Source organism: Melospiza melodia, chromosome 1 (assembly GCF_035770615.1).
Source record: "Melospiza melodia melodia isolate bMelMel2 chromosome 1, bMelMel2.pri, whole genome shotgun sequence".
Taxonomy (NCBI): domain Eukaryota; kingdom Metazoa; phylum Chordata; class Aves; order Passeriformes; family Passerellidae; genus Melospiza; species Melospiza melodia.
Genome location: NC_086194.1, coordinates 18023357 through 18042967, shown reverse-complemented (window position 1 = coordinate 18042967; position 19611 = coordinate 18023357). Strand labels below are relative to the sequence as shown.

The 19611-nt window shown below is 38.5% G+C and overlaps 1 protein-coding gene across 4 annotated transcripts in view; it reads right to left on the bottom strand.

Annotated features, from left to right (window-relative positions):
- Positions 1-19611, bottom strand: part of ARHGAP21 (Rho GTPase activating protein 21) — a 112060-nt gene that overhangs the window by 76052 nt on the left and 16397 nt on the right. The window contains exon 1 of one of the 4 annotated variants that reach the window (XM_063149825.1): positions 6446-6559. The exons of the other annotated variants lie outside the window; for them this stretch is intronic. Coding sequence (XP_063005895.1) covers positions 6446-6529 — 84 coding nt within the window. The 5' untranslated portion in view covers positions 6530-6559. Of the gene's footprint in view, positions 1-6445; positions 6560-19611 lie in introns of those variants that run through there. 4 annotated transcript variants of the gene reach the window in all.

The window sequence follows — 19611 nt, the reverse complement described above, 5'->3', positions numbered from 1 at the left end:
CCCATGACCACTCTGCTTCCTACAAATGGGGAGAGGACAATAAAAACTCCACCTCTGTCCCCAGCTAAGTACACTAGTGCAAAAATAGGAAGGAGTGTCAATGAAGTTTGTACTCTTTCTGCTTTCAAGAATAACCTGGTCTTCACCAAACACACAAGATACCAGATAGCTTCCACTACACTTCCACCACAGTATAAGCACAAATGTATTTACATGTGAAATAGCTTTGCAGAAGCCTTCAAGAAAACCAAAACCACTGCACAATATAAAATCACCAAAATCACCTGCACAGACCCCACTTCAATAAACTGATGCTCCACACTTGAAACTACTACCAGCCCTGAAACTACCTACAGATTTCCTTCCCTTCATAGTGTTTTTCTCCACTGCAGCCAGAAACTATGACTTGAATCAAATTATTAACTCCACAAGGGACACAGTTAAAATTTACCAAACCACCCAAGAGAACAACCAGTTTTGCTCAGCTTCTTTGTCCCTATGGCAAACCTCTATGTTGACTAGGCTACTCCAGGATGCAGCTACAATACTGAGTAAGAGCTTTACTGCTTTGGAGTAAAGTGGACAGTGCATCCTTATACCTGCTCTCTATTGAATGTAAGCATGAGGCTGACCTTCTCTTACTGAAACTACTGAACTTTGCAACATAAACAGAATATGCTCATTTTTGTTCTAAAACCAAGAAAATGAGGTCATGCAGAGACTAGACATATCACTTCATCTGCATAAGTGCATCACTGTACCTGCTGGTAATTCAAGCTGTTAAGGCTTAAGCTCATTCAGTACTGCACTAAGGTAGCTCTACCTGGGATTTTATTTCATGTATACCAGAAAAGTCTCTAAACCTGCCCAAAGCCAAACAGAAGCCTTTGGAAGACCAGGGATTTGAACCTTCAAAGTCAAATCTAAACAGTAACCTAAAAAACATGGTTATTGCATGCAAGTTGTTATTCCAGAATTTGATTCCATTTGTAGAAGATTTACCAAGACATATGGGGGAAGTTTTAAGAACAACTGTGTGGATCAAGGCTAAATAACAGCATAGAAATTTTAACACAGAGAACATGGCTCAAAACACAAAAAGGACCAGTGTGTCAAGATTCTTTACCACCCCACATACACAGCTTTCCTCCTCAAAAATAACCTCTAAAAAGATCTACATACAGCATGAGATACTCAGTGTTAAAGCTCTCTGATAGTGACTTCTATTAATAAACTCCTGCTAACTCACCACTTAAAAACAATCCTGGTCCTGTGTTTCAAGACATTTAATTTCAACATTCTATATAATGTGCACATCAACACACTCTTACGTTTCAAAGTCCGAAACTTGGAAGTGAAAAGGCTTGTCCATTGTAAAACAAAATAAAATAAAATTAGCATACACAGATGTAAAGCCACATATCCAAACACCCAAATTAAATTATGACCAACCTCTAAATTTGTCATCTATTGTGCATATAAAACAGAGGGGAAAAAAAACAATCTTTTCAGTGAATAACTTCTTTTACAAAGATACAATGCTCAGGAAAGTGCTTAAAAAAGGAGTGTGAAATCATTAACGTGAAAAAATATATTAAATCTTTATGCACAGAGATGACACTAAGAGGATAAAGAGGAGAAAGTTGTCCACAGGATTTTCAGTTTAACTGCAAATCCAAAAGCTTCTGAACACTGACTTATGCCATGCTCATATGTGCCCTGCATATATTTCCTCACAGTTTGCATTGCGCATGTCAGTTGACATAGGGGAACTAAATCTACATTTGTTTCTCTGTCTGGAGGATGCAGTGGGGAGAGAGAAGAAATCTATTTTAACACAAATCTGTTTGCTTATTTAAGAACTACTTGTCTTTGCGTGCCTATTATTGTGGCTTGAATTGCTCACTGCTGCCAAGTTATTTCCCTGTATTTCTGACATTACAAAATGTTTCTCCGGCAATGTGAATTTCCACAAGGAGTTAAGTCACCAGCTGTTTCATGCAATGATTTTACACTTTTTGCTTAAACTGAAAACAGCACACCCTGCACTGCTACCAAGACAGATTTTTATCATATTGCCTCCCTCCCTCTCTGAGGCAGATGAATAGAAGAGCACAGTAAGATAATAAATATCACATTTCAAAACCATCATCAGCTGCAAATATTTCAGAAGAAATGCAGACACCTTTGTTATTTCATCCTCCAAAATGACACATGTGGAAGACAGAAAAGCATTTTTAATGTCACTGGAGATTCTCCAGAGGAAGGGAAATAGCTGCAGTGCAGCAGCTGCTGCAGCACTGCTGCGTTCTGGGGCCCGAACGAAGGTGATGCGAGAGCCCAGCTTGCACTGTAACAGCACATTCTCACACACTGCCTGCAATAATGAACTCCAGCTAAAAGAACAGAAATCAGACACCTTGGCTGCTAGGTCAGCACTAACAACAAACGTTCATGTACATCAAAATATTCTTTGATGAGAAGGTTTCTCCAAGACCAACAACTGCAAAGATGAGGCCCACACTGTGCAGTGAAATTTGACCAACTGCAAGTTTACAGAATTTGCAAAATACTTACCCCTGGCTGAAAAACCCAAGATTTAAGTATTTACATGGCTGAAAGAATATTATCATTATTTTTATATGCTAGGGTGCAGTAATAAGATTGATAAAAGGAAAACTGATGCAGTTCATCAAAGAACCAATGAGAACAGGACATGGGAAGACCAGATCGGCTCTCCTCGAACTAGAAGTCTCCTCAGAGCACAGTGCTGACCTATGCTCTGTACTGGTAAGAAGACAACCTACACTCAATTTGTGGTCTACTGTTCCCTATCTAACACATGAAAGAAAGGCATTTGTGATAAAAGGAAGGAAAAAATCCAAAACCACTTGATTGCCTACATTATATTACCTACCAGTACTCCTTCCAAACATCTGAAGCGGTGGAATTTATTGTTTTAGGCATACTTGCTCTACTGCATCTCATCATGGCCACAAGGTGAACTGACATAGCAGGCATCTCCAGAGCATGCTCATGTGCTGGAGGCTCATAAAGGACATCCTTACAAGGACAGAGGGAGTAGCTCCTACTACATCTTACTGAGGATGAGCCTAGTCCATACATTACTGAGGAAAAATATTACCTAGCTCTTCCATACATTCATTGAGGAACTCCTCTTGGACCACAGCTAGCATACTAAGTTATCATTCCAAGATTACAACTCCATAAACATCAGACTACCATATAAAAAAATAATTGCTTTAACTTTTTAAGGCACTCTCACCCTCTCTCTCTTTTTTCTTCTTTAAGAAAAAATACTAAAAACTAAGACCAGACTATATTAAAAATAGGATTAATCATTTATGATTCTGAGAGGGCAATCTGGATAAGTACAAACATAAATTTCCACCAAGGTAAATTTCCTGTACCAAGGTCCCCCATAAGATACAAACTTTTTGCCTACTACTTGGCTTCACTAATCCTACATTTGCAGTCATGCTGGAGAGCTCTGAATTGCCAGTAAGACAGTAACACTTGAATCTACCCCATGTCCCACAAGACAACTGTCACAGACAACATACTGTCTTGCAGGAAGCAAGACACTTTGGCACTTCTTAATAACTCATTTTAAGAAATATTTTTAACACAGGTAGTGCAGTTCTCCCATGAACAAAAAGGATGCAAAACTGCAAGTAATCAAGTTTATTGTGAGTGAAGGCTTCTGAGTTGTTCTTTAAGGATCACCGTGTGATAGTCATCAATTCCATTCAATGTTTGGACTAAAAACTATAATTCACTGATGCCAACAGAATGTCACTGATTTACATCATAGAATAATTTTATTTTAAGGGTTTTTGTTTTCGTATGAAATATTGCATATCCTTTGAAAACATTTTGATACACATAACAGTTTGCTGTATCAGAGTGGAAAGGGCAACTGTGCCCAGCCATAGTAACTTTAATTTCACACCATGAAAATACGTTTTCTAAAATTTAAACCACCATGATAGAAGAAAATATCCCTGCATATTTCATACTTGCGCACTTCCTGTTTTAAAAAATAAGCTTTGGGAAATATATGCTCCAGAGCCAAGGGAGTGGGTGGCGAACAATAAAAACAAAAGAAATCCTGAGAATGACTGCAACCTAATTTGAGATATTATTAGTGACACAAACTTTAGAGGTGACCCATCTGCTTTCTCACCAGCAGCCTGCTTGGGCACTGTGAGGTGGGAAAGGTGGAGAGCAGCGCTGCTGTGAGGAGCAGCACTGCTGTGAGGAGCAGCACTGTTGCAGCACTGCTGTGAGGAGCAGCACTGCTGTGAGGAGCAGCACTGTTGCAGCACTGCTGTGAGGAGCAGCACTGCTGTGAGGAGCAGCACTGTTGCAGCACTGCTGTGAGGAGCAGCACTGTTGCAAGCACTGCTGTGAGGAGCAGCACTGTTGCAAGCACTGCTGTGAGGAGCAGCACTGTTGCAAACACTGCTGTGAGGAGCAGCACTGTTGCAAGCACTGCTGTGAGGAGCAGCACTGTTGCAAGCACTGCTGTGAGGAGCAGCACTGTTGCAAGCACTGCTGTGAGGAGCAGCACTGTTGCAAGCACTGCTGTGAGGAGCAGCATGCACCTCTCCCCAGGCCAGGCAGCTTCCACTTCTGCCACACCATTTCAGTGCAGCAGGAACAGAGTAGCTGCACTGGAATATCCATCCCATAAACAAACTTCAGCTTCATTTCCAAGAAAAGTATCAGCAACAGCTCATTAAATTGTATAGTTCACAGAGACTGGACTTCAGTTAAAGTACACAAAACAACCCCAAACACACATAACAACTGCATAATCTACTTAATAAAATCTAGCAAGATCAAACAGTTCTGCACCATTACTACCTCAACCATGCAATTAATTCAGGGTGTACTGATCTAAAGCTTGTTTCTTCTTCTTTCCATATTGGTAAGAAACATTTTTTAGACTAAGTGAACCCTGTTCTGCATGGAGGTGAGAGGGGGCTTTGGTGGTTTTGTTTGTTTGTTTGGACTTGGTTGAAGGGGTTTGATTTTTTTTTGAAAAAGGAAGTGCTTGGGGTTTGGTTTTGGGGTGGGGGGTAGTGTTTAGGGTTTTTTAAAACCTTCCACTTCAGTATGCTCAAAAAGAAATTCTCTTTTATATTCCATCTAGTTATATCAAATCCATTCTAAAACTTGGCAGGACTGCCCACATCCTAAGCCTTTTCTTATTTCTTCTTGATTCCTCTGAAGCATGGGAAGCAATTGTCATACTGCATTTGATTGGACAGGTGAATTCTTATACATATGTAAGTAAATAGATCAAATAGTTGGGCATCTGTAAAAGTTAAAAGTTTAGGAGAATGTATCATGTTTCCTCTGTTTTTTCAAATTCAACAGAAGATACTTTTTACCTGTCACATTAACTAAAGTACTGGAAAAACCCAGGCACCATCAATCAGGCTAACAAAAGAACTAAACCAATACCTACAAACAAACAAGACCAAACCCCACCACAATCACCTTGCAGTGTATTTCCCTGATTAAGAAGCTTCAGTATAGATGTCACATACAGGGGTTGTAGGCATTTTTAAACAGCAGATTATTTCAAAGGACCTCTATGCAGAGTAGAAAAAAATTCTGAATCACCCATCTCTACTAATTGTACTGAAACTACAACTTTATAAGGATTGCTTACCTTCCCCTTGCACCAAATAAAAAAAAAAATTTTCTTCAGTGACTCGCTGAATGTTATATGAGAAATACAGGTAATATCTAGAGTAATTTTAAAGCAGTATTACAACTGCATGCACTATTTAAAAGGCTTTAGTAATTGCATTTTTAAAACATTTCCACTGAGAATCTAGGCAATTTCGTTTGGCTTTTTTACCCTCCGGTTCTACAGCCAAATAGTGAATAAGAAGTATATCAGTCCATATTAAAAACTGAATAGCATCCTGTGATTTATTTAATCCTGTATATTAAAAGAAAAAAAGGGTAACAACTTTCCCCCCACACTTATTTTAATCCTGTTCATGATCAAGTATTTTGAAATAGCCAAGATGCTCAGTCTTTTCAAAGCAAGAAAATAAATCAGTTTTATATTTATTAACAACTTAGTTTGTCTTGGCATACCTCCCCCTTCCTGTACATGATATTTACCTTTTTGTGCAATTCATTAAACAAAATCCCTCAAAGCACAAGACTATAAAGAGAACAAAGTAAAGTATTCAAAGTGTGAAAAAAGCAATTATATAGTCAAATCATGTTTTGTATGCTTACTAACTCTAGAAAACTCCTTAGTAAATAGCAGCATTTCTAACAGTTCATCCTCAGTAAGACTGGGGGTGGGGAGAAGAGATCAGCTGGAGCCTTTTTGTTCTCCCTTTATACTAAATTACATAATCATCTTGTATGCAAGGATAAGCAAAAGACAAACCTGGTCACTCCATGCACAGTAGAGGTTACATATGAAACTCCAGTTGTGATTGATCACGCAGTCCAAAATCCTGAACTGGGCCATTGCTGCGGTGCTCGGTGCTGCTGTGCTCTGACTCAGCTTTTGTCCGGGTGATCCTCGAGGATATGAGAGCTATGCAGCAACGGCACTCAGGAACAAGGACTTTCCTTCCTGTTCAGTCTCCCTTCCCACCCCAACTATGTGTCAAGTCAACAAGATAAATTGACACAATTGCGTAACATTCTTCAAAATAATACTTCCAAAGCTGACAAATTATGCATTCTTACGAATATATGGGAAATAGGAACATCCTAAGAAACCACACTAAAGCAAGCAAAGGCACTCTCAAACTGCACTTATTATTTTTCCCTACCCCCTTCATTTCTGCTCCTGCTGAAATCACTTTAAATATAAACAATTTAGTGTCATAATTCACATCATATGAATCTTAAAACCTCCTTAGGCATGGTTGTGATGACGGCTCCCCATACTGTACCTGAGATTCAAAAGCTTAGGATGCCTTTTTTAAAACAGCACAATACAAGCAACTTTTCAAAGTTAGGAGAACATCACAGTGTTCATAAAAATTATACCGGTTTATCTACTTTGTATTCCTTAACAGAAGACTTCTCTTTAAACCTGTAAAAGTACTGTTAGTGTTGCACAGATATTGTGGCAGCCCTCTGTAATGAAAGATGACCATCCTATAGATCAGGGCTGCCACACCAGAGGGATCCTGAGAAACTGAAGAAATACTGGAAAAGTTTCTTCCTTCCTTCATGTATTCCTTTTTTGCAATTTGCAAACAACAATCCTATTTTAGCATGAACCTCACTTACTGTATCTTGACTGCTTACCTAATATTCCCATTCTAAAGTGAGATTCAGAAATACAGGAAATACACATTTTATCTGGTGACTACAAAAACTATTAGATTAGTCACAGAACCAACGCAGAATAACCTGCAGTTTAAGTGATACAATTATCTAACAACATCCATGAGATGCAAGAGACAGAAAACTCTTGGGAAAAGATGGAGGAAAGGCAACAGGAACAAGTGGCCAATTCACCCCATTGGTTCAGTAATGGACAAATGACTGAAAAGGACTTCAAATGGCAAAGAAAATGTGTGCTAAAAAAGCAGCCTGGAAATAAACTTGTACATGAGAGTTAAACAAATGGTGCGGCCAAAGAGCAGCTCTAACTTTGAGACAGTTATACAAATAAGGCCTCATTTGTTTTAACCAAACCAAATTAAAAAAAATCTTGTTCCAATTTCTCATCCAAAGGACCCTGGAAATTAATACCAGAGTCCAAGCCAACTTCTTCCCTTCTTGCCAATGTGAATAGTCTGAAAACTTCCAAGACCCTGTTGTGTACAAAAAAAAAATCTATTCTGGTTCATTTTGAGAGATATGGCAGGAGATCCTCTATTATCTTTACATCTAATTCTGCAAATGGGAGAACAACAACACAGCACAAAATTAATGTGTTCTCAGGTGAAAAAAAAAATAGAACAAAAACATCTCCAGTTAGATGGTCTGTAGTGAAGCAGGCAGGGCTGACATGACATGTGGCTAGAAGAAATGTCCTGCTTAGCAACTATTACTAGGTGGAACAGATACACTTCCTCACAAGAGACACCATTAACTATCCAAGCTTGAGAAATCTTGGAGAGGATGTCTGGGAAGGTTTTGCGGAGCAGGGGGTCACTGCAGAGATGCCAGAGCAGACTGAGGCAGTGAAGTCCCCAGGACAGCAATGCTGGAATGAGGAAGGACCTGGCACCCTGCAGGACTGGCAGCAGGGATGCTGGCAGAGCCTGTGGGGCAGCCTGCACATGGCTGGAAATGCAGCCAGCTGCACATTTGCTGGACTGTGGAAAAATGCTGTCACCAACTAAATAAGGCAGGGGGAAGAGGGAAAGTAGATCTGGAAAACTAAAAGAAGACTGCTGTTCCATACTAAAATCAACATCAACCAAGATCTTCCTAAAAAGTATTTTAGTACAATTTTGCAGTGATCGGTTTTACTATCAACTATGTACTTCTAGATTCATCAAATATCACTCCATATTTATTTCTTATTAAGCACTCAACTTCCTAATAAGCATTCAATATATTATATTAAGAATCCCCTACTGTACAGTATGTTATTATTTTAAAAACAGCAGTTACAACTCAGAATCAAATTTGTGTAACTTCTTCCATAAAGTCAGCAGCCATTATTTACCCTTTACCTTCCACTCATTTTCAAATCTGTTTTAAGGAAATCCTAAATCTTTTTTTATCTCCTACAATCTGGACAGTGCTTAAACACCACTGCAGTTTATGCAAAAGTGTCTAAATACAGCAGACAAGCCCATAAATAGCAATACAGAGCAGTAGTAGATCACTTTCAGATAGAGTCAGTTCCTGCCAAAGGTTAATATCGAAATGCCTGTAAACTCCAGTGGGCACAAGAACAGCCTGAGGACAAGTTGTTTCAAGCTTGAGTCTTCATTAAGGTGTCTCAGGTAAAAGGAGTTCACAAACTGCATCAAGAGCAGCACCTTCAACAGTAAATTGCAGTTATTGCTTAAAATGGACTGTCTGAATGTTTTTCTCCAAGTCAGTCTTTATACTTGTAAATTTGAACCTGCTGTTACTGAAAACTGTTCCTGATCATCATCAGCCAGATTGACAATGCCCTAATTTACAAGAGATAAATCTTCTTACTGGCATGATGTTAAATCAAATTCCACTAATTCAGCACTCCCCTGTTATAACCTTATTTTCTTTACTGTTAACATGTTTTTTCGGAGACCATTTTTACTTCTCCTGAGCATAGTTCCTATGTATGAAGCTTCCTTAAAAAAGGCATCAAATCAAGAGAGGTCTTCTTCCCTTTTTGCCTTCAACATTCATTTAACTCATGCATTTCTTGAAAAAGTTAATGCAGAAGTAAAACTGAAGTAATTTTTGTTGTAAGCATTAAAGTTTTTTAAAGTTTCACTCAAAATAAAAAAGCAATGCTTACACACTGAATTTTCAGTTTGGAGGTCCACAGAGCACTTAAAGATGCACCCACAGCATAACTAGAGAATGAGAGATGACAAAATCAACATTAGCAGGCACCAAAGGACTCACATCCAGAGACAATTTGAGTCCAGCACTCAATTGCCCAGAGAGCTCCTTATCACACACTGAGCTTTGACTGAAAAAATATCCAGGTTTAAGTTCTACACTGGTCAGCTTTTTGCCTCTTTAAATAATGAAGGGACCACTTAAGAATTGAGAGAACACAATGAAGTTGAACCTCAGTTATGCAATTTATTAAATTTAAAAAGTCAAGAGTCCATCCAATATCCTCTCACATCTGTTGTGAAATCCAGTGTTATCTCCTGCTCTTAAAAACCAAGTTTAAGATCTCAATATTTTGAGGTAACTAAACTAAAAACAGCTCAGAAACAACTTCCTAAACTCTTTCACAACTCTCCATCTTTGCATGCATATTCTAGAAGGTTAAAAAGAAACAGCAGAAAAGAGGCACAATTTCCCTAAAATTGTGCCCTTCAAGTATCTAGACTTTTCTCTAAAAACTGCAGTGAGCTTTCTGAAACAGAAACAGCTCATACTGGCAGAAAGGAAGGGCTTCCATTTCCCTAAAACTCCAGATACTTCTTCTACATGAGTAAATACGCAAACCACACACAAGGGTCAGCAGATGGGCAGCATACAATGAAGTGTGCACCAGAAAGATGCTGTTCAGAACTTGCAACAATTCTTTGAAAGGGTAAATCCTTTACTAACAAAGTGCAGACTGACAATCATGATGGTGAAGCGCTGGTGGAAAAGTGGGGGGTTTTTAGCAAATGAAATTGAGAAGCGCACAATAACAAAAAGGAAAAATGTGTCTGAAGAAAAGGTGTTTTCATTGCTCAGGTCGCAAAGACTGACAAGGAAAAAAGTTCTTACAAACCAAGTCAACAGCAGGAAGAAGTTGAAATATGATTCCATTCTGAGTTCTTTCCTATCATTGAAATTGTTAAAAAATCTATGAACATTAAAAATAAAAAAAGGTAGAAAAAGTAAATACAAAAACCATCTCTCTCTGTAGTGGGAAAAAAATATCGGGAGTGTTTCCTTCCCTCTGTAATGACTCCTTTTTAAGATGCAACACAGTTCATAGAGTTAGAAACACAAGAGAACTTTGGACGGGGGGAAATGCAGGGTACAAAATGGTGGCACAGCACCATTTCAGGCTGTTTAACACATGCATACCAGTCTGCTACAATTCTACTGGTATTTCAGTCCAAAACCTGAGAAACTAAGGGAGTACACAAGACATATCACTTTTCCTTCAGAAACTAAGGGCAAAAGAAAATAACTGAGATAAGCATCACTGTCATTCTTCTTCTGTACAAATGCAACTTGTATTTTATCAATGTATAAACTCATCTAATTAATTCAACAATGTATTTTATAATGCATTTTGTAAACACAAACAAATTCACAATATCTACATCATATAAAGAGAGTTGTTCTAGTAATTGTTTTAAAAACTCATGCAGTGAGGTAATCATCAATTTGGCTGCCTAATTCTCCAAAAATTCTCCGGCACCAACTCTCAAGACAACTTCACCATCATGTTTACTTCCAAGAAGGACATGCAATAGCAGGATTGATCTGTCAAGTCAGTTTGAGTCACAACATAGAAAAGTCCTTTTCTCTTGAGCAATCAGTTCAGTTCAGCAGTTAAGCACAAGTAGTGCCCACTTCCTTGGATTTTAGCCATAGGCATTTTCAGTAGACCAGTCCTGTGTTTCCTTTCTTTAACCAACTTCTAGCATTTCCTTTTCTTTATCTGACATATTCAGCTACAGACCCTCTGTTTCAGTGAACAATCAACATGCAAACAAAACCTGACTTTTTACTAGCTTTAGCTATAGGAAAGTATCATTTTGCATGTTATCCCATAAAAATGAATATACTCAAATATACTTTGATTCCTCAAGCTGCACTCTAGTAAAGCAGCTGGCAATCTTTAGAAACTGGAAGCAAACTTCTAACACTGCTTTATTTAAGAAATGCACAGCCAAGTTTAGTGAGGACTGAGTGAGAAATAAAAGCCATATGTACTCTCATGCAAAGTATACTTCTGTCACACCATTAAGCACTTGGTAACATTTACAGAGTTAACGAGACCAAGCCCCTGAGAATATGTAAGTTTACTGAAGCTATCACCACTGCTACCTACAAGCTCAATGTCTCACAAGAGCAGATCACTTGTTTTCCACCTGCAAGTTCCTGGGTGGCAAATGTACTGCTCCTGTGGAAATTCCTGTTTGTCTAATCCAGTGTCCACACAACTATACCAGTATTGTTTCAGTGTCCACTTGCTCTCACTATCTTTAGTTTTTACGTCAGCAGAAGATTAAAACAGCAAAATCTAGCAAAAATTTTACAAAAGTCTGTTTGTCACATGCATTTTAGATCATATTAGTAGTATTCACCTGGTTATTTTACATCATCTCCAGTCCAAGACAAAATGCAATGTGACTTAATTTGAAATGTCTCTATATGGTAATTTTTCATGTCCAAGCAAAACATGGAAAGAAAATACTGCAATGCTTATTCCTACCATAATGCAGTACCTACCATCACTTATTTATCCCCATGAAAACAATAAGATACATTACTAGTTGTTTTTAGGTTACAGCTGAATCTCTAACTCTAGAAGACAGTGTACACATCAGCAATGAACTAGCCATGATCAAGCTAAAAAGTAGGCAGGTCTTCCTCTTTTTTTTTTTTTTTCTTACCCCCAGGAATGATGGTAAAAGCATATAAATTGAATCATATCAAATATAATGGCTTTGGTATCAACAACACACATTTCTCTTTTACAGAAGGCTTTTCACTTGCAGTATCAGCGATCCTATCTGAACACACATGGATTCACAACTGGCTTGAGCACCACCACAGGAAGAAAAGTCTAACAGGGACTTCCTGCTGTCTTTCCATTCTTCACTACTACACTGCAGTGCCATGCAATCAGCTCAGCCATTTTCTGATCCCAGCACAAAGCCAGACCTAAGTCACTTGCAGCTTAAGACAGGGCTTCAGAATCCTAAAATTTCCACTGTAATAAAAGAGAATCCCTACATACCTTAATCCCTATAGAAAGACACAGGAAAATACAGTGTTACCTCTAGTGATTACAGAGAAAATCCTTTCAATTTATTGGGACATTTCTTTAGATAGCAAATCTATTATAATAAATTTAAATCTTCTCAATAATCTAGGGATCTCTAAATACAAGGATAAAAGTAATCACCAATTGTGACCACACCTGAAGCACCTTCACTTTTCTTCATCGCAGCACAATGCCCTCTTACTGAGGCCAGGGGATGCTCAGAAGGCTGAACTGTTTGTGCACAGAGAACCGCCTTCCTGAAAGACAATCCCAGAAAGCAACACCCTTGTCACTCCAGACACAGTGCCAGCCCAATCACAACACACACACATTCCTGCTTTCCTGCATTCAGACTGTGAGAACCAGAATTAAAAATATTACTGTTGTTAAACACAAGAACTATTGAAATATTACAACATTTTCAGTAAAGTCCTCCTATTTCTGTTAGAATAGTATGTTCTCAGTACTTGACTACATGGTCTACTTCAAAGCACAACTCTGATACATAGAGAATAACAGCAGAATCGTCCTACAACACCAAGTACAAATTTTGAAGTTAACATCGCCTCGCCTAACTTGCAATCAGAACAGTTGAGCTCTTCCTGAAGCCAGCTAAAATGAGAAAAATAAAATCTTCATCAAAATAAAATTACGAGAGCACGTGTGAAGCCACGTGAGTTTATCAGCTAGCAAAATAATCACATTTGCTTCCTTTCCCTTTTTCCCTCAGCTGGAAGGCAGTCCACCGGTGAAATAAGAAAGGGACTGTACTGAGCTCTCAGTCAGAAAGGTAAGCTCCAGCTTCAGAAAGCAGAAGTCTAATCTCAACTACAACAAAAAATTTCCAAACATTTCTTTCACTTAACTAGTTTACTGACTGAACCGAAAACCAAAAAACAAACCCAGAAAATCAATTTGGGCATGCTGGAAAACATATAACATAGTATTATTGATGTTATTTTTCACAGAACACCCTTATTTTGCTATTCTTAACATACAGGGTTGGGAGGTTTTTTCCATGAATAAAAATGTTTTTATTAAATGATAACTCACCCTTACAGATTGGATATCTCTATAGTGTTAAACTTTACCATCTGCACTATCAGAGTCAAAACACTTCAAACTCAGCACTAGCTCTTCAAGGTGTTAGACTTAAGAATGACAATTTTAGAATTGCTCTCCCAAAATTCAAGTAATGACCAGACATTGTACACATGTTCTAAAAACCTTAGAAAAAAACTTCTAAGTGAACATTACACTCCTTAATACCTTCCTGCAGGTCTCCACAGAGCAAGGAACTCTAAGCTCCTAGAGCAAACCTTTTCAAGGCTGCTGCACCCAGCTGGCGAGACCCATGGTGCTGAACACCCTTCTTGGCCACTTCACATCCACACCAAGGGAGAGCTCCAAGCACCCTCCACAGGAGCCTTTCCAAAAGCCTTTCTCTGTTTCCCACCTGTGGTCTCACATGTAAAGCTTGAGTAGAACTCCCACTCTGTTAGTGTTACACAAATGCTACACAGGAAGGTGCCATGTAGAAACATTATTTACACTGGGTTACTCAGTGCAGTCTGAAGTCCTCTGCCAGCACATTTTTTCCTGCAGATGCATGGGCAGGGAACATAGACTCTAAGATACTGGATTACTAATGAGCAACATTTTTCAGACCTGCACCTCTACTTTCCTTTTGTAATGTATAAATACACCAGCTGACATATGGTACAAATAAAGCTACTCTGGGCTAGGTTTTCAAATCTGTCAGGCAACTTGTTGTATTGATTACAGACAACACAATGCAGTACAGAGTCCTGTCACACTCAAGATACAGAACCCAGCAGAGAAACAAGCATCACCACATGTCACTCCCAAGAGAAGAAGAGTTAAATAAAAACAGCCTGTTAACTAATACAGCTTGGTGACTTATGCCTAGCTTTCTCTTCTGACTGTCCCCAAATTTTGAACTGCACAGTGCAGAGGCTTGTCTAGAACTTGATGAAGCTTTCATTCACTTGAATTAAGATGAGGTACAAAGAAATAAAATCAAACACCCCTGTTCCCTGCACTAAAAAAAATTTCAGTTTAGACCCCATAACCATGCCTCCATATGCTAAACACCGGTCTTTTTTTAAAAAATCTCAAAGATTGATCTCTATAATATCTAGTAATCTCTCTAGGCAATTTATATAACAGGAAGAGATTCAAAAATTCAGATTTTCCTTCAGTTTTTCCATAATTTTTTTCTATTAGGAACAAGCCCAGTTTTGCATGAACAGTGTTATCAGATCAGTCATGTGACACAATCTGAAACTAACTTTCACGACTTCCATTCCTTTTTGTTTTATAAAATATGTGGACTTGATCAATGCTCTTCCCCACCATTGTGCAAATTTCCATCTCTTCTCAAAAGTCTTCACTCATGCAAAGGTAGATTCACTTGGAAGAAAATATCCTTTAAAAGAAGTCAGCAAATTTTCCAGTGAGCTTTGGAATTCTAAGAAGGCTTAAGGTTTATTTTAGAAACCAATCAAACATATCAAGTTGCTACATTGAGTAGCAGAACTGACTTCGGTCTCATACATCTTGTAACTCACCCTCATGTTCTTTGGTCCTGTCAGATCCCCTGTAAGGGGAAGAATGGTTTTTTGGCAGTCCCACATGTGCTGACTGGCCACAACAGCTCCCCCACCTCACCAGCAGTGCAAGGCATTAGCAGGGCTTCGCTTCCCAATACCTACTGAGTGACTCTGAATTTGCAGGCACTTCATTATCTCTGAGACCATCTTCCTCTCTTGAAATTTGACCAAAACTGGCCAGGGACCTTCAAGAGCAACTGCAGAACAACCAACAGATGGGCAGAGTGATGCCATGAACAAAAGAAATCAGATTCAAGAATTTTTACTTCTTTGTTCCATTACACCACTTGCTTCTGACACTATCTTCTGCCTGAAGAAAACAAGCCTTGCATTTTCACCCGTAGTGCCTTCTGCTACTTCAGCATGCAGTTATCCTACAGAAATGCAGATATTGTGATCTTTTCATCAAAAGTAAAAGAAGAAACTTGCAGGATCATAAGCTAGCACTTTTAATACATTTTGATCTTAATAATGCTTATATACATTATTTAGGAAAAAATATAACTGAAAATTAAGGAATCAGAAATATTCTTTGCAAAAATTCATGAGTACAGGCGGAACAACGAACTACTTTTTTTCTGATCAACATACATTTTCCAATAGATTAAACTGTACTTTCCTCATTTTTTGCATGTCTGTAGAGGCAAAGATTTTTTTTTTTCCAGGAAGCAAGAATTCAAATTCAGAAAACACAGGCAGAGCAAAGGTAGTGCTGCACTTTTCTTAACAGGGTATAGCTCCAGGTCTAAGCATCTAGCTAGGAAATTCAAAACAGTGAAGTACAGACCAGGCAGATGCTAATAGCAGCATTATGTTGAAGAAAGGAGTACATCTGAAATCCCAACATTTTTTACAGTTCAGACAACATAACATATTTTCAGATGCAATGTGAAAAATTACTATATAAATTACTGCAATGCACTGTAAATGATACAATGTGCGAAAAGCCAGGTGTCTGAATTCTTCTGCATGTAACAGGCAAATTAGCTGTGGCACAAAAAGAGACTTGACACAATACTTAATAATTCTTTCATACAATGGAATTAAAAACCTTTTTATTTCTTAACCGTGGGATAAAAGGAACTTTTATGACAAAAACACACAGTATGCAAAACACTACAGTAGCACTGGCAAAGACCTGCTTTTCGTCAACTAGAAGCACTGCCCCATTACATTTACAGAGGAAGTCAATAGCTTCACCCTCTGGCCTTAACATTTCAATTACACTGTGAACCCAGGGTAATTTTTACTGCTTACCACTAAAGGGAAATACACTGATTGCAAAAAACCACAGAACTCAACACATGTAGCTCTGTGGGGATGGTATCTAAGTAGATCTTAGTAATGATGTGTCGCTTAGAATTACAGTCTTAAACCTCACTATGCTGGTGGCACAATTCATCATTCCAAAACTCTTAGAAAAGTCAGCTATCCTCTGAAAGGTTAAGACAAGGAGAATGTTTGCTTCCCTAAATGCAGGAAGCATCTTAAAAAACAGAAGTTTGCTCATATTAGCACATTATCATTCATCAGCACAAAAAGTCCAGAACTAAGTTCCACTTTCCAAATGATCTCTCAAGCATACATGACATTTCTAGAAGTGATGGGCTTGGCCAGCCTAACAGCATACTGCTTGCCCCTTCAGTGAACCACCTCAGCCAGAGACTACTAAGAATGCCCCAGAAGTGCAGCCTGGCCTCAGAGGAGATTGGAGAAGAACTGCCTACCTATGAACGAGAAGGAACTGGTTTCTGAGAAATACCATCTTTACTCAATACATAACAGAAAACCAATAAATAAAAAGCCTCACCTGGAGCTAATTCTAGAAGGAAAGACTTATTCTGATTTAGCCAGTAGGGAGTGGAGATACATTCCCCTAATTTCTAAACCAATAAAATAACTTTGTTTTCCTTTCAGCTTTCTATAGAGGAGAAAGCTGTGCAAAAACTTTTTTTTTTTTTAAGCTTGAAAATATTTTGGGGTGTTTGCTATTAAGGGTATAAGCAGAGCCACACCAAAACTCTGGCCAATAGGGTTCCATCCACCAAGTCGAGAGCCACTCCCAAGCCTATCGCCAACCCTGCACATAACAAATAGTCACATAACTAATGTTCTTTAGAGATCAGTAATAACATCTATTATCTCACTAATAAATAAAGGCCAAGCAAGGTGGCTGTGGTATGATGGTCTAAATCCTAAATCCACTATTTCCTTCAGATTTATCACTCCTAGAGATCCATCTTTTCTACTCCTTATTCCCAAGATCTTGACAGACAGAATTAATTACACTGAGAAGTTAAAGCACAATCAAAGGGCTTCCAAGAACAGAGTTTAAAACCCAATCTCTGGAATTCCCCAATGTAAGGATAAAGAAAGAAAGAAAACTCTAGAAAGCAAATCTGTACCTTCATTTTTCCTGAGTGCTGAACCCAAAAAAGTTGCTAATACAGGAAACACAGAGAAAACAGTCCTAAGAAAGTCAACCTGATTCCCATTTTCTTCACTGAAATTTCATCCTGCAAAGTTGGACAATTAAGAGGAACTGTAAATTTGACCTAATCATCACCCTAGTAAAAATTCATGCTGGATGATGAAAAGCCACATCCTCTGCAGTCATTCCACTGAAGTTCTTGAGACAGGCTTAAAACCAAGACCTATCATTTGTTTGGTTTTTTCTTATGCCTAGAACACCTTTATCTCTAAAACAGACTAGTCCAAAATAACAAAATTTCACTGAGCTTTACTTTATATTGAAAATATATTCTTCATGAGGCATTTTACAGGTGATATTTGGGAGGAAAAAAAGCCCCACAGCAGTATTCTGTATTGAATCTAATTCCGATTTTTTTAAAGACTTCTAAAGACTTTTAAGATTTCTATGGACAGGTGTCCTTTTCATCACATAACTACATTAAGAAACATCTCATTTTTATTAGAAAGGACAGGCCAGTAGGACTTTTTATAATGTAGCAATGTTTTTCTTCTAAGAAGAAGTGACAAACACATAGCCCTAATTGCATACACTGGACACTGTCAATTAAAAGGCTGCTGTGGTCTTCACACAGTGAGGTCCCAGAAGTCTCCAAAGAGGAAGGTTCCAGGACCTCTCACAAGCTGTTCCAATGTTTAACCACCCTAAACAGTAATTTTTTCTCCTTGTGTTCACCTGGAGCTTCCCCTCCTACATCCATTTTCTCATCCCTTCCCTTTCAAGAGGCTGAAGGCCCCATCCAGCAGCCCCCTCAGCCTTCCCTGCTCCAGGCTGGGCAAAGCTGGGCTCAGTGGCCTCCTGTCCAGGCAGGCACTCCAGGCCCTCTCTCCAGTTTGTCATGTCCCCACACAGAGGGCCAAACACTGGGCATGGTCTTCTGGGAAAAACACAACAGCAAACAGATTGGGAAGGACACCAACACAATGTCCAGAGATTACAGAGTACAAATGCCTAAAACATTGTGAACAGCATGGCCAAACAGATATGCTACACAAGCACAGCAATAACAATTACACCAACAGCATTACTTATACTGATATTAATTTTTTCCCCTCACCTCAATGACCTCCAGAGCTGCAAAATCAGCATGTAATTCCCTGGCCTTTTTTAAGTCTTCTACTCATTAAAGTCTTGCCACACACTAAATGGAAAGAAACCCCAGCAACGGAGGAAGAAACAGTTCAGTAGGAAAAGGAGAGGATGAGAGAGGGCACAAAGTGGTCCTTATTTTTAAGATGCATGGCAGGTGTGATTGACAACATACAAAGGCACAAAAAGACTTAACTGACCATGAATAATCTGTCACACATTAAAAACTTACCTCTGTACTGAATACTAAGCACAAAGTACATAAATGAGCAACAGATTCCCTGCCTAAAAAAAGCTGGATAGAATAAGTGTCAAGGATTTTTATTACTTTTTTAACTGAAAAGTTCAGCACTATAGTGCAGAAGTAATTAAAAAGGCAAAAAATTCCCACTCTAAGGACTCCTAGTAAATAAGGAATAAATGTACTAGCACTTAAAATCTTAAAGAAACTTTTAATAACTAAAGACTGATACAAGCAACCTGAACAGAAATTCAGGTGCACAAACCCAGGATACGGTACATAAACCCACCCGAGCCAGTGTATTCTAACAGACTGAAAAACTGTTCAGCCACCAACACATTTTCTGTATGAAAAAGAACACACCACACAAAATGTTATCAACAAGTTTGAGACAGTCTGTGAGAGCTACATTCAAAGTCTGAAATTGATGTGCCACTGAAACTTAATGAAATTACCATTTCAAGAAAAACATACCTTTTCAACAAGCAAGTCCTAAATCAATCATAATATATCA